At 51.1% G+C, this 16,386-nt stretch overlaps 1 protein-coding gene across 1 annotated transcript; it reads left to right on the forward strand.

The window, feature by feature from the left end:
• Nucleotides 1-14,340: 14,340 nt before the first annotated feature.
• Nucleotides 14,341-16,127, forward strand: LOC149362046 (uncharacterized). The gene is made up of 3 exons (XM_089568211.1): nucleotides 14,341-14,543; nucleotides 14,606-14,818; nucleotides 15,971-16,127. The coding sequence occupies exons 1-3, from the start codon at nucleotides 14,341-14,343 to the stop codon at nucleotides 16,125-16,127; spliced, it is 573 nt and encodes a 190-aa protein (XP_089424337.1).
• Nucleotides 16,128-16,386: the final 259 nt, after the last annotated feature.

Below are 16,386 nucleotides of genomic sequence, written 5' to 3' on the forward strand. Positions count from 1 at the left end.
TGAGTGAAGAACAGAAGAGGGTTGGTCATAGTTGTTCCAGTGCCGCCAAGCCCACTGGCGATGCGATGAAAATCCAGTCCCGAAAAAGACGCCCCTTCCGTTGATGTCCCTGTCACTTGCGCTGTCCAAGTGAATCCATCGACCACCGGCAATTCGGCGGGAGAAAGCGCACGTTGGTAAAAATTGTCGAGCTTGCAGTAGGCTGGTTGGCTTCGCTTCACCGTAAGTTCGTCGCTGGCCTGCGCCGGAGCAGACCAAAGCAGCAGCACCTTCAGTTGGTCTATTCTTGCTATTGCATGAAGTTTTATGTGAGAACTAGCTTTTGTTTTTCAGGTAGAAACCCGTTTTAGCAGCTCCTAAGCCTGGCGGAGAAGCGTTTGTGGAGAAGCGTTTGTGGAGAAGCGTTTGTAACCCACTTCGCCCTGCAGACATGGATGACACAACATAATCAGGAAGTGATTCTGACAATCGCACTTGTATAACAGTTCGCAGAAAATCATTATCTTGACGCAAGAAAAAGAATCTAGTGACTATCTGTCTCAGAAATAAATTTGATAACCCTAGCCCCCCGTTCCGCACCTTGTGGAACAGATTGCATCGGCTGGTACGTTCCCATGTTGACGCCCAAATAAATGTTGCAAACACTCTGTGCAACCTTTGCACTGAAGTCCTTGGCAAAGTTAACACTTGCAGAACGTAAAAAATCCTCGCTATTAAAAACATGTTGCACACCGTAGCTCTTGCAAACATGGAAAAGTTGTGACCGCCCCATTTGCTTGTCTGAGCTTTGACTCGTTCGGCTTCATGGGCCCAATATTCTTTGCTTTCTCTGTAGTTGGTTAGCGGCACGCCGAGGTACTTTCCTGGCGTGTCTACCCATTTCATTCGACAGAATACTTCTGGCGTGGCCTGCCACTTTCCATGCCAAAAACCAAAACATTTCTGCCAGCTTATCGCACAGCCACTTTCATCACAAAAATTTACGGCTTCTCTCACCACTTCTTGCACGCTTTCCTGGTCTCTGCAGAACACTGCTATATCATCTGCATATGCCAATACCCTCACTTCATTATGACAAAAGGCGAAACCTCGAATGTTTTGCGTAGTTAACAGCTTTAAACAAAAGGGCTCCAGGTAAAGTGCAAAAAGCAGTGGAGAAAGAGGGCAACCCTGCCTCACTGACGACAAGACAGGAATACTATTACTCAGGCGGTTATTAATTATGAACCTTGATGTACAGCCATCATAAACCATTTTCACGCCATCAGTGATGATACATCCTACATTCACATGTTCCAACAGCGCGAACAAAATTTCATGCACAACTTTATCAAACGCCTTATGCAGGTCCAGTTGCATCATGGCGACACGACCCTCCGTTGCATCACAGCATTCAAGGTCACTCCTAGCTACGTGTATGTTAGTAAAAATGGATCTGTCTTTTATGCCGCTAGTCTGGGTTGGGCCAACAAGGGTTTTAATTACTGTTTGGAGTCGTCCGGCTAGCACTTTCATATAAATTTTGTAGTCTACGTTAGTTAAGCTTATTGGGCGGTAACACTCAACTGACTGCAACCTACTCGGGTCGTCCGATTTTGGGATCAACACCACGTGGGAAGTTCGAAAAGACGGCGGAGTTAACTTTCTTTCGTAACACTCGCTTATTACGCGCTGCAATGCTATTGCCATTTCTGTTTTCAAGGCCTTGTAAAGTGCGGCACCGAGGCCGTCCGGCCCAGGCGACTTGTTTAAGCTCAGCTGCTGTATTGCAGCTTCGATTTCTGCTGCCGTTATTGGCTCCCCAAGTACCTGCGCCAGGTCCTCCTCGACTCTTGGCATTAGCGACAGGAATGCAGTTTTGTAATGCTCAACATCAGGCGTTTTAAGGCTGAACAAGTTTTGGTAATATTCCAGAAACGCCCTTTCAATCACCTCAGATTCGGAAGTTACGTCATTGCGATAACAAATTTCCTTTATCTGTTTCGAAACTGCATACTGTTTTTCGTCGCTGAGCGCCCTTTCTGTGGGCGTCTCCCCAAGCCAAAATCTTTCGCTGCGCGCCCTTATCACAGCACCTCGATATTTCGTTTCATCTATTAGTTCAAGCTTAGTTTTGGTCTCTTTTATTTCTTGTCTGTACAACCCCGGCTTGACGCCTTCCATGCTGAGCATGAAATCAAGCTCGGTACGAAGTTCCTGTTCTTGCTGTTTTTCTTTACGCTTTAAAACACATGCTCTTTCTATAGCGGCCACTTTCACGTCGCATTTAAATTGTTCCCATGTTTGTATAAAGTCTGTCTCTTTTTCTAACAAGCTTTTGACTGAGTCTTTTAATTTCTTGCTAAACTCCTCATCCTCCAACAATGAGTCATTAAATTTCCATAATTCCCAACTAAACTTGACAGTTCTTTTCCTCTCCCCAAGTGTGATCACGACTAAAGAACGATCACTGAAGCTGACGTGAACAGTCTGGTACTGGGAACACAAGGGCACAACCTCAGAAGGAACGTAAATTCTGTCCTGCCTTGCGTGACTAACGCCTTGGAAATGCGTGTACTGTGCTTGTTCTGAACCTTGCATTATAATGCCAATGTCTTCCAATTCTGCTTCATTAATCATCTCAGACAGCAGCTCGGCACTCGTGTCCTGCAGGGTTTTGTTGCTTGTTCTATCTGAAGGTCTACACACGCAGTTAAAATCTCCAAGCAATAGTACACGCTTTTCTGACAGCAGGAAAGGTTGAACACGGCGAAAAAAGGCATTTCGTTCGGGAATTCTATTAGGTGCATATACACACACAGCTCTCCACTCTACACCAGAAAAGTAAAAATCGCATGCTACAATCCGGCCACTTTCACAGGAAAATACAGTTTCCACGGCGACTTTGCCGTTTCGAGTTAAAATCAGACACCCTCCCGACTTTCCTTCTGCATGGCACACGCAAACACTGAACTGTTCACGGTAAATTTCTGCCATCGCATCTGTCGACTCTTCGCTTTCAATTTTTGTCTCTTGAACAGCCAACAGATCGATTTCGTTTTCGAACAAGAGACATTTAAGCTGATTTTGCCTTCTTCGCGCAGAAAGACCTCTCACGTTAAGTGTGGCAATACGCAAGCTAGATATTAGTTGAGACGCCATCTAAATGGTTGGGATTCGCCGCTCTCGAAGTGACATCGGTTTGCAGCTCACCTCATCAAAAATCCTTCCAGCTTGCAAAGTACGGCGGTGTCAGCACTGAACCCGATCGAAGACCGGGTTACCAACACGGAGACCCTGCAAGGCACCTCCGCTAAGGCGGAGGGGCAGCCGACGAAGTCCTACGATCAGGAGGGACGTTCAGCTTGGGCTTGTAGGCCGCACGTCGAACAGGAGGCGCTTTGGGAAGAGGCTCCTCATGGTCCGTCCCGTCGTAGTTCGTCGCCTTGTCATCAGCTTCGTCGTGCGTCCTCTTCGCTGGCAAAGTTGACGCCGCGGGCATCTCCGTGTCAATGTCCTTCTCGTCGGTCGGTTCCAAAACCGTCTCAGGTGCACCTACCGAAGCATCATCTGCTTTTCCCGCCTCCGCCTCAGTTCTGGTGTCAGGCACAGATGGTTCTGCTGAGTTGGCAGCCTCATGTTCCGTGGGAAGCACTGCTTTTTCTGAGGCTATGCTTTTCGGTACTGCTTCTTCCTGACTCTCACGGGTAGCCTCTACCGCGTCGACTTCGTCCATAATATGCTCCTCTGTAGTATCCCTACGACCAGGACCAGCTACGGTAGCATATGTTCGCACGCACTGGGCGTCGTCGTGGCCGAAGCGACGACAGAGCCCGCAACGTGGCACACGGCACTCCCGACGTATGTGTGCGGTGCCGCGGCACCGGAGGCAGAGCGGAGCTCTGCCAGGAACGTGGACGAGTGCGACGTCCTCTCCAACACGCAACTGGTGCGGTAAGTCGTCGATGGTGACGCCCACCTTCAGCTTCAATGTCACTGAGCGTGTAGTAGACGACTTGTCGACACAGCCTTTGACTCTCCACTTGTCCCGAGTTATGTCGGTCACTTTTCCAAAAGCCGCCAGAGCTGCCTTCACGTCGTCGTCTTGCACGCCGTGTAGCAGCCAGAACAGCTTCAGCCTGACGCCCTGGTTGCGTGGGTCAATGACCACACAGCGGTGGTCCTTGACGTTGAACGCTTCCGCCTGTAGCATTTTGTTTTTTCCTTCTTCATTGCAGAATGTCACGGCCCAAACATGATTCATCTGATATGCCCCGAGGGCAACCACTTCCGGCAGCAATGACAGACGCTCAAGAGCGTCACGAAAGTTTTCAACACGGTATGGCCTGGCTTGGACGTCGCCATGCAAAAAAATAGTATGCAAAACGGTCGAACCTGTTGGCAAATGCGGCAAAATCAGCTGGTAGTCCTCGTTCGGTTTGATCGTACACCTGATACCGTGGCCCGGCTGGGCCGCTGAATCCGCTCCTTGGGAGCCCATGATACACACGTCCGTCACGCTCGGTGGCCGGAAGTAGAATCGCCGAGCTACGGCGATGGCTGTCAAATCTTCTGCTTTCGGGGGTATTTATGTTTACAAATAACCTAACCTTGAGAGTGTTCATCAGCGCCTCCCACGTTCATAAGCGGCGGACGTGGAACGTCCTGAGTTACCGCAGGTGTGACGTAGAACGCCATCGAACGGAGAGGGTGGAAGCTGCGTGAGAACCCTCTTATGCTTCCTATGGCATCAAGGCTGCCAGAACCGAGGCCCTCGCTAAGCAATTAAGCAAACTAGCGAAGGGGATGAGGGGCTCGTTATAAATATGACAGAAGCCAACAGCCACAGAAACCAAGGGCACAGGGGATTTTTAATTAATTTATTTATTTTGTGGTGTTGATCAGTTTAGAATATTCTGAATATGTTATCGCTTAAAGCTAATTGATTAGAAAAGCAGAAGAAAAAACAACCACATGCCGCCGGTGGGATCCGAACCCACGACCTCCGAATTACGCGTCCGGTGCTCTACCTCTGAGCTACGGCGACGGCTGTCAAATCTTCTGCTTTCGGGGGTATTTATGTTTACAAATAACCTAACCTAACACTGATGAACACTCTCAAGGTTAGGTTATTTGTAAACATAAATACCCCCGAAAGCAGAAGATTTGACAGCCGTCGCCGTAGCTCAGAGGTAGAGCACTGGACGCGTAATTCGGAGGTCGTGGGTTCGGATCCCACCGGCGGCATGTGGTTGTTCTTTCTTCTGCTTTTCTAATCAATTAGCTTTAAGCGATAACATATTCAGAATATTCTAAACTGATCAACACCAGAAAATAAATAAATTAATTAAAAATCCCCTGTGCCCTTGGTTTCTGTGGCTGTTGGCTTCTGTCATATTTATAACGAGCCCCTCATCCCCTTCGCTTGTTTGCTTAATTGCTTAGCGAGGGCCTCGGTTCTGGCAGCCTTGATGCCATAGGAAGCATAAGAGGGTTCTCACGCAGCTTCCACCCTCTCCGTTCGATGGCGTTCTACGTCACACCTGCGGTAACTCAGGACGTTCCACGTCCGCCGCTTATGAACGTGGGTGGCGCTGATGAACACTCTCAAGGTTAGGTTATTTGTAAACATAAATACCGCCGAAAGCAGAAGATTTGACAGCCGTCGCCGTAGCTCAGAGGTAGAGCACCGGACGCGTAATTCGGAGGTTGTGGGTTCGGATCCCACCGGCGGCATGTGGTTGTTTTTTCTTCTGCTTTTCTAATCAATTAGCTTTAAGCGATAACATATTCAGAATATTCTAAACTGCTCAACACCACAAAATAAATAAATTAATCAAAAATCCCCTGTGCCCTTGATTTCTGTGGCTGTTGGCTTCTGTCATATTTATAACGAGGCCCTCATCCCCTTCGCTTGTTTGCTTATTTGCTTAATGTGTTATTTAAGCACTGTCACACGATGAGCTTTAGTGACACTCGCTGGAGAACGCACTTTCCTCGTAGAGAGTTTGGAGGGCTCCCTGCACTTCGTCCGACAAGGCGAGCGTGTAGCCTCAACAGCAGTTCTGCGTCATTCAAACATTTGTTCTGAGTATTAAAAATCTCCATCTTATTTTCTTGATCGCGCCTTTTAATGAAAGCTTGCGTAAATAATGCGCATACTTGTATAGCTACTCTCGCTTTGCAGACGACGGCGACCACCTTAGGCCTAATGAGTCCACAGGGTGTGTGTACGCAGTTTCGGTGATTGGGGAGAGCAAATTCTCAAGTTTCAGCGAACCCAAATGTACAGCGAGTGTAGTTTTGCTAAAGGTGACCTCAAATCGGGGGCGCAGTGAGCGCGCGGAGCGAGTGGACGTACAGCGCATCGTCTCCGCCAACTTTTGGCTGGAGCCACGGTTCCTCGGCCGGAACCCCGTCAACACAGCCGCGTCTGTCTTCGCGAAGTCGACAGCTACCTGTGGACACCACTCACACACAGGTGGGGCAACATTTACGCATTTTAGGGCGGATCCTCACTTGCGTTTCGTGGCGACGGCGCTAGGCCTAACGCCTACGCCGACGCTCGGCCGTGAGTGAGTCGCCCACCCGTGTCAAGATGGCTGCCCAAAAAGTACAACGCGGCTACAACCCGGACGCCATGGCCTGGTCCGAGGTTCCTTCAGCTCCAACGCTTGAGAGTCCGGATTCTGCGCCGATCGAGAACCCGAGGCTCTTCAAATTAGTGGAACGCCGCTCCCGCAAGCGGGACGCCGCCTCCAAGAAAGCGGACGCAACGTCGGCAGGCCGCTCAACACGGCACGACGCTGCTGCGCGCGCTGCAGCGCTTCACGGAGGGGCCCAGTCTAAGACCGGACCCTATTGGAAACCAAAGCCACTGCCGCGTCTTCATCCAGAAGACATCGTCATCATCCTGAAGCCCCGGGTGACCGTCGCTCTCAGGGATGTATACTAACATGGTGAGCTGGGAGCAGCGTTCGCGGCCTACCTGGGCGCCAAGGCCGCAGCATCCCTCAGCCTGCTCCCCACATGGGAGCAAAACTTGATCGTCGCAGGCACCAGAGAGCCACACGTCGCGGACAAGCTTCTGCGGGATTTTCAACTAACATCACCGAAGGGCGAGCTCTCCATGTACGGCCAGTTGAAACTCACTGGAGACGTGTGCCGCGGCGTCATCACCGTGGCCAAGCACGAGACCAGTGAGTCCCTCCAAAACAAGATCCAGTGGCGTGCTGGAGAGCTTGCCGATATCCGCAAGCTTGGCAAATCCGACGTCGCGTCGCTCACCTTCGTGGGAAAAGTGGTGCCGCGATATGTGCATTACAACTCCGACGTGACCCTTGTGCGTGCGTACAAGAGAACCATTCCGGCCTGCGTGCGGTGCGGCACTGTGGGTCACCGAGCAGACACCTGCCCCTGCCCGGATGAAAAGTGCGGCCTGTGTGGCGAAACGGCGCCGACCGTCGACGGAGTCAAGGCGCCGCATGAATGTACTCTGTCCTGTGCAGTCCGTGGGCAAGCCCACGCTACGAACTCCCGCGACTGCACGGCAAAATTCCGGCAGCTCAAGGTGCATGGCCCCAAGGCTAAACGCCCAGAGGTGCCAAAAAACCAGCGACCTGGCAAGCAGCCAAGTCATCCAAAACCAGGTGCCGGTGGCGGAACGCCGCGTGGTGCTCACGGCACCGACCACAAGACATCGTCACCTTCTTCACCGTCGGTGAAGCCAGCGCCCGGGAAGAAGGCGGCGCCTCCACTACCCAGCGGCAGAGACACTGTCCACTTCCCGGCCCTCAAGACAATTGGCGCTGCCGACGCCCGGGCATCAGCGCCTCAACACGACAAACAGGTGAGCAGCAGGGCTGAGATCGCCTCCTCTTCCTCCCATCCCTCACCCTCCCCCGTAACCGTCTCCGCACTCGACGCGGAATACAAAAAACAGATAGACGTGCTCCGGGCATAGAATGAGCTTTTGCTCAACAAAATTCAAAATTTAGACTCAAAATTGGCGTCCGCCGCACCGAGCCCGCAGAACTCGGACGCAATGGAGAGCGACGCGGAGATCTCGCCTGCCCTCGTGACAGCCATCTCTGCGATGGAGGAGCGCTTAACCTCTAAATTGCGATATATGATCGAGACCGCCATGGACCAGATCTTGACAAAGGTCAAATCTGCCGTCCCCGCAGTGGTCTCAAAACACATCTCGGACAACCCCCGCCTCCTCCGTCTGACGGGACCCATTAGGGACGTATCCCGCCCTTCAAAATTCAACCGTCTGATTATTGATTCGGACAATGAGGACAGCTGCCCCTCTCCTTCCGTCATCACCCCCTTGATGGCGCAAGTAGCTGGCTCTGAGGCAGCCAATCCCTCCTCCTCCCCCCAAAAAATTTTAAATCATGGCGAGACACCTTAATCAAAGGAGTTCCGCCATCTCCAATTCGGCCATGTCAACTTCAATAACACAGTGGAACTGTAGAGGCTTTAAGGACCGCACTAAGCGGGCCAATTTCCGCCTCTACCTTGAAACTTTAGAGTCCTTACCAGCCGTGGTTGCCCTCCAAGAGCCAGGCCTGGGCGCCACAATTTCAAATTACACGACGTTCCAACAGGATCCCGCGTCTTGTCTTCTCGTTCACAAAGACTACACAGCCAACCTAGTGGATCTCGACCTCCAACTAGAGTACTCTTATGTAATGGTGACCCTCCTACCAGTCCGCCGCAGGGACCCACCGTTGCATATACTCAACGTGTACTGCTCTCCCAAACTAAAGCGAGTGACTTTTGCGGACCTCTTTAGCCGCGCGCTAAGAGTAGCGGGCCGCGATCCCCTGCTGATTGTGGGCGACTTTAATGCTCCCAGTCAGCAGTGGGGGTATCGTAAGGAGGAGTCGCGCGGGCGTAAGCTGGCGGAGCTTGCGTCCACGTTGGACCTCACCCTCCACACGGACCCTGTCCACCCAACCCGGCTAGGAAATTCCGTGACACGGGATACGTGTCCGGGCTTGACCTTCACTCGCAACATACGACACGCAGACTGGCTCAACACCGAGGAGACCCTCGGTAGCGACCACTGCATCATTAACACTACACTACGCACACGCCCCCTCAAGGGTCCCAGAACACAAGCCCATATCCCAGATTGGACGAAATTTAGGCAAAATTTTAACTCACTTGATAATACACCCATTTCCGCACAAGGCTACACAGCATGGTCCCAACAGCTGCTGGCACACCTTTCCTCGCATGAAAAACACATCCAGCTCTCAGAGGCGGTCACGGACGTAGATAACCACCTTCTACACCTCTGGGAAGCCCGTCGCAGCCTCGTCCGCCGTTGGCGACGCCAGAAACACAATAGAAAGCTTAAAGCTCGAATTGCCGAGCTTACCCAGAAAGCGGCAGAGTACGCGGCCCAACTCGCCGACTCCAACTGGGTAGATAGATGCAACACGGCCGCGCGACAAATGTCCAGCCGAAACACATGGCGTCTCTTTCGAGCCCTAATTGATCCAACCCAAACACGAACCGAAACACAAAAACATTTGCAGGGAGCCATGCACGCTTTTCCTGGCAACACGACTCAACTGGCACAGAAACTTCGGGACCGGTATCTGTGTACAGCCCAAGACCCCCGTGGGTCTGCGTACTCTTATGCAGGCAGAGAGAACACGGAGCTGGATCAACCTTTCCAGCTCCATGATCTGCGGGCGGCTCTCGCCAAAATGAAACGGGGCACTGCGCCAGGACGGGATAAGGTCACCGTCAAGCTTTTGACGAACCTGCCCGACTTGGCATACCAGTCCCTCCTGGAATACGTCAATGCGATTTGGCGCGGGGACACCCCCCTGCCAATCGAATGGAAAACGGCTTTGGTAACTTTTATTCCTAAAGCTGACAAACCAATTGACACAGATAACCTCCGCCCCATCTCTCTCACCTCATGTGTGGGCAAACTAATGGAGACGATGGTGCGGGATCGGTTATCTGCATATCTTGAACACAAACAGGTCTTTGCGAGCACCATGTTCGGATTCCGCCCACACAGATCCGCACAGGATGTCCTCCTGCAACTCAATCGGGAAGTCCTTGACCCCCTCGAATGCCCCCATAATGACCGGGTAGTACTCGCCTTGGATCTTAAAGGCGCATTTGACAATGTAACACATGAGATCATACTCACTAACCTAAGTCACACCGACTGTGGCCTCAACACATTCCAATACATAAGCCAATTTTTAATGGATCGTCAATCCTACATTCCAATTCAAGATAGAGACCATGGTCCTTACCTACTCGGCACGCGGGGAACCCCTCAAGGCGCGGTACTTTCCCCGCTGCTCTTCAATCTGGCCATGATGCACCTGCCGGCCCAGCTGAGCGGTGTCGCCGGCGTGCAGCACGCCCTGTACGCCGATGACATCACTCTGTGGGCCACGCAGGGCAGCACAGGAGACATTGAAACCAGCCTGCAAACAGCGGCGACGATAGTAGACCGCTACGCCCGCCGCTGCGGTCTTCAATGTTCCCCTCAAAAATCGGAATTTGTGCACCTCCGCCCCTCACAGAAGTGCACAACTAAAATATCTCTCTCTCTCTTGAGAGTGGTCCCATACGCGAAAGTGATGAGATACGGGTACTCGGACTCTACATCCACAAACACAGGCGGCCAGACACTACATTGGCCAAACTCCGTAAGGTGGGGGACCAGGTGGGCCGCATGGTCCGCCGGGTTTCCAACAAACGCGGAGGGTTACGAAGTAAGGATGCCTTGCGGCTGGCAAACGCCTTCGTAACTAGTCGAATTCTCTATTCGACTCCTTATCTCCACCTACGGAAACAAGAGGAGGACGCCCTTGAGGTCATCCTTCGCAAAATTGTTAAACGTGCCCTTGACCTCCCCATCACTACTTCAAACAGCCGGCTTATGGCTCTTGGGGTGGTGAATACTTTCCGGGAGCTCCGGGAGGCGCACCTTACAAACCAGTACACGCGCTTGTCGCTAACGGAGTCGGACCGCCGCCTTCTTGCTCGACTCCATATCCAACACACCCCTCCAATGGAAGACAGGTTTCGCATCCCGGAACTGTGGAGACGTGCCCTCCACGTGCGGCCTCTTCCAGCAAACATGTCACATGAAGACCATAATGGTCGGCGCCTGGCACGAGCGGAAGCGCTAGCCCGATATTATGGCAACAAAACAGGTGTATACTACATGGACGCCTCCGGCCCTCACCACGGGGCATGGTACACGGCCGCGGTAGTTCACAACAGCAGCACAGTTAACGGCCTAACCTTCAGAGCCCGCAGTGCAACACAAGCAGAAGAGGTCGCGATTGCTCTCGCGGCCTCACATTCCAATTCAAAATACATAATCACCGACTCGCGAGGGGCCTGTCGGAACGTCGAACAAGGCTGCACTCCCTTCCTAGCCTATCGAATGTACCAAAATTGCATACGGGATACGGACCCCGCACACCGTTACCTCATATGGGCCCCTGCTCATCAGGGGTTGGCAGGAAACGAGGCAGCAAACGCAGCCGCCCGCGCGCTCTCTCACCGGGCTGTTTTCTCCTCCCCATCCGATCAGGAACCCGATTTTAATCCGATCTATACATTCAAACATATTACAACGTATTATCAAAATTGTCATCGCCTTTACCCTAGCCCATGTAAAGGCCTGAAGAAGGCGGATGAGCGGCTCCTTCTCCGCCTTCTCACCAATACATTGCTGTGCCCGGCAGCGCTAAAACATTTTGACCCCTCCTTTAGCGGCAGCTGCCCACACTGTAGTGCGGTGTCTTCTGACACCTATCACATGGTGTGGGCCTGCCCTTCCAACCCCGCTATTCCCCCCATCCCCAACCCAACCCGGGAGGACTGGGAGGCGACCCTGCTCGGCTGCCACGACTTACAGGGCCAACAAGCCTTGGTCGGGCGCGCCCGGGCGGCGGCAACCGCCACTGGGGTCCCATACTAGGGACCTCCACCTAGTGTTTGTAAGGATCGGTCCCTTACGGGCTGATCCAAACATACCTCCTGTTCATTCGTAATAAATGTTTTCACCACCACCACCACCTCAAATCGGCTGTCGCGTACATTACAGGACGCGCACGCACTGAAGCGCCGGTGGGACTTGGAGTGCCGCTCAATGTTTTGGGCAGCCAGCAAGAACAGTTCGCTGCCGTCCCTTGTGGATGACAAATAACGCCGTTTCAATGTATGCGAATGGTCACCGAATATGCTTCTGCATAAACTGATTAAAAATGAGGTATTCGTCTCATCGGAGAAAGCAAGGTCGATTACCGACAAGCGCCGGACCTACGCGATGTCAGCAACCAGGCTACCAATTGTTTCCTTGGCGCGCAGACGCATCGGCGTTTCCTACAGTGTTGTCGCACTTTGTAAATAAGCAAGGGTACCACCGTTACCAAAATGAGATTAATTAAGGGAACTAATCCGTAGCTCGAGTATTATGTCATGCAAACGAGCACTATCAACTAAAGCGGCTGTCTGGGCTTGTCGGTCAGTGATCATGGTTAAAGAATGCAGCGCGAAAAGACAAGGACAAACGAAGAAGTGGACAGGACCGGCGCTGTCCACAGAGCCAGTCCTGTCCACTTCGTTTGTCCTTGTCTTTTCACGCTGCATTCTTTAACCATGATCACTATAGCAGTTTGTACACAGCGATGTAAACAAGAGTACTGGAGTGCAGTCGTCCTCATCGGTGCATTCCTGGGTAAATTTTGCGCTTATGCGGTAAATATTCAGTCATGTAATATGGTCTTCAAGCGCTTTTTAGCATCTACACAAAAATATTTGCTAAAAGAGAAGGAAAAAAAAAGCGAACACACATTAAAATGTTACACCTCCGAATGATTGTCTTTGGCTTCGTCACTGGAAAGCCGCAATTAAACTACTTGTTTTTTTCGGCCTGTTACTGCTTTCTTTTTGTTCTCAACGTACTTCCCTTTCCGTAAGTCCTTCCTCCTTGTGACCACGCTTGCTTTAGCCGTTTTAATTGTATAAGCACTGAAGTTGTTTATATAGGGCGAGTGAATGATAATTACGATTGTTCTCTCTAGCCTCACTCGACTGCAATTGTGTATGCATTTTTGTAACTTTTATTCGTTCATTGAATTTTTTTTTCTTTTTTTTGTCCGTTGACTGGACTGTATATCAGCTGAATGCTGTTAAAAATTTGTCTAGCAGCACAATGCGGCAGTCTAGTCGAATGACACTCAGTTGGAAGGCGTTCGAAACTCCCGTGTAGCAGGGGTATTACTTGTCACGGATCGGGATGCTTTTTGTCGTTAACATTTTTTCAGATGTGGAAGTAAATCTGAAAATTGACTCGAAGTAATTACATTTGCGAAAAAAATTGTCTTTTGTAGGTATTTGCGCGAAAAAGAAAAGAATTTCTCAAAGGTGCTGCAACATCCCTCGCCACTGCCATCATTTCCAAATGACACCCCTATTTGCCGTGTGACAGCGCGCACCGAAAGTGTCATTCGTTCAAGAGAAGTGCATTTGGAGAAAGTGTGACTAAACCTGCCTGTGCGACAAGGCACTCGGCTCGTTATACGAAAACGCCGACGTAACCAGAAAGCCGTGGCAGGCCAGAACTACCTAGAGTCCTAGACTAGAAGGCACGCGTGGCAGAGACTCCGCACGCGAGTGACGTCATCATCATCAGTGCGACCCTCCCCTTCAGAGAAGGGCAAGACGACTTCCGTGATGAATGGAAACAGGTTTAGGGGCGCCCCACCGCATACCTGGGGTCGTTGTACAATAGCCCTCACTCGTGTAACAAAGCAGACCAGGCTCAAGATGGGAGCGGCTGACCCCTCTCCCGCAGGCACTGGGCAAGATGCCACTGTACCGCCTGACTTGCTGTCGTACATGTAGAAAATGGCGTGTCGCCTCCGCGAGATACGCTAGGAAATACGATTCGCCACTGTCGTATTCATGTAAACGCGGCTAGATACTACACAAAAGGGAAGTTCCCGCCGCCTCCGACCTTAAAGGTGCACTGAAGAGGATTCTGAACATGTCTTTTTGCCGCGGGAACTTGATGTACACGTTCCCAGCATTCTTAGGAGCTGCGACTTATTGCCCTGTGTGGCCGATTTCCTCAATTAAATCTAATTAACGTCCGGCTCCCGCCTTTTTTTTTTAATTCGGCCTCATACGATGGGCGGAGTCTACCAACGCGTCGAGTGCCTTTCAGCCAGTTCCGTGGAGGCTTGCCGCTCCGTCATCGGCGGAGTAATACGTAGTAATACGCGGAGTGACTTTTGAAAATGCGCACGTTGTTGGCCGAACTACGTTCAGCCATTTGTGTTTTTGTAAGCCTGTGAGATGGACATCGACGATCTCACAGAGCTTGAAAGAGAGATTCTTCGGCGGACGGCAGATTTAGGCGCCATCTCTTACGATAGTACGCCTTTGCGCGATACGGCCGAAGGTAGCTGCAGTGGCCATCCGTCCGGCCGTACCACGGACGAAGACTCGGACGCCGATGGCTCCGAGGACGGCTGGCAACGAGTGGGAAACGTGGACTGGTGAGTGATATGAACCCTATTATGCTCGTGGCACGCATCGCTGACATCCGTTTTCTGCGAAGGTGCCAGTGCGACGGCTGCGCTGCCATGCCGACAGCCATCGAGAACGTCTGCTGCCGGGAATGCCCGGCCGCCGTTAAAAAGCAGCCGGGACACAACTGCATCACAGCGCACCCCGAGTTCGGGTATCTTTGCCTGAACGAGGGTGTGCTGCAGCTTGCATATTTAAACATGCGGCATTACCGGCAGCCAGGCATGGGCGACACCGCGAACGAGTAAGTACAACTGCAAGCTTCACGGATTGCGTAATAACGCTACCGGTGCTAGCTCTTGCAACTACGTTTATTGTCCACAGTGCGATCTAAAGCGCATACGCATGCGGTGCTGTTCTATTTAAAAAAAAACGACAGAGAATGCCTAAAACTTCGTATACAGTGCGGAATCACGGTGTGCTATGGCCATAACCACTACAAAAGACTGCAGCTGTCCACTGCGCAAACAAATGGGATCAGGATAGTTTGCACTGACAAAGCCCATTACTGTGCAGGAGACAGACTCGTTCTCCTTTCAGGAATTAGATTACGAGCTATATAGCATAAGAAGCATGGAACCTTTTTTTACCTTACATGCTGTCATTTTCAGAAAAAGGAACCTTATTTACCGTTTCAGGAACGGCTGAAAATAAGGCAGACCTTATTGACTGCTAGTCTAATACATGTCCGGGTTCAGGTACGTCGGGATTTTGGCTGGTTTAAATTTATCTTTATTGCAGTTGGCAGCAACTGCTGAGCCAATTCGAAATTTCAAAGGAGATTGTCCTATCAGAAGTGGGCTTCTGGCACCTATATATATAAATTTCCTTAGTTGCAGTGATAACATAAATACTAGTAAGTGTGATGAAAAGTGTGCTTTTGGAGCATTTAGCAGAGTTATAGAACTTGGTTCCCATATATGGAATTGTACATAGTGTATATTGCCGCCCAACACCTATCCTTTCTTACTATCGCTCCCCCCTTTCTTTCCCTCTCCCTGTCCTTTTATTCTCGCTAGCCGCAGCTCAGGTTTGGATGGCAGATGCCGCGGCTAGCAACATCGTTAGCTTCCATTGTTATTTTTTTTATTATCAATAAAAAGCCACTAGCAACAACAAGGGAGGTCAGCTTGAGACATCTAGAAAAGAGTGAACATTGGGCCTCAACCTTGGTGTGCATGCTTACTCAAGTCATCATTGTTTAGTGTAGTTACAGGAATGATTGTTTTTGGTTCAAATGAGTAAATATGCAGAACAGGCACTCTTCTGGCTGAATTTAAAAAATTAGGAGGCGGCTAGGGGTCAGAACATTCTGTCCCCTCCCGACTTGGATGCGCATCTGATCAACTTCATCCTGTGTACTGCTTGCTACATCTAATCATTGGCATTGTTTCAGGCACTACCGGTTTGCTGCCTACAGGCAGTGTGTGCTCTGGCTGTGGGGGCGGCTTGGGCGCCACAACAGAAGGCCCCTGCCCGCCTGCATGGTGAAGGCAATAAGGGCAAAATACCCTGCTGAAAACCATGTAGGTTTTCAGCTGGCAACTCCTTAAAAATAAAATAGTGAAGCGGGTAGACGACGACGACGACGACCAAGAGCGTGGGAAGAGTAGAAGACGACAACGAAGTTCGGACTGTGTTCTCGGTGCCGCTAGCAGCTGTTCTTTCCTATTTGTAAATATATTCTTTCCCGCAACATATTTGGTGGAGGTGCGGCTTTCCCCTACGTCTACCAACGACGGAGCTCCGCAGCGGCCGCCAGTTGCCTTCCCTCATCATGACCCAAGACGCCTCCCAGCAAACCTCAGCCCC

The sequence above is a fragment of the Amblyomma mixtum genome, chromosome 2 (genome assembly GCF_055824585.1).
Source record: "Amblyomma mixtum isolate Tamu chromosome 2, ASM5582458v1, whole genome shotgun sequence".
Classification (NCBI taxonomy): domain Eukaryota; kingdom Metazoa; phylum Arthropoda; class Arachnida; order Ixodida; family Ixodidae; genus Amblyomma; species Amblyomma mixtum.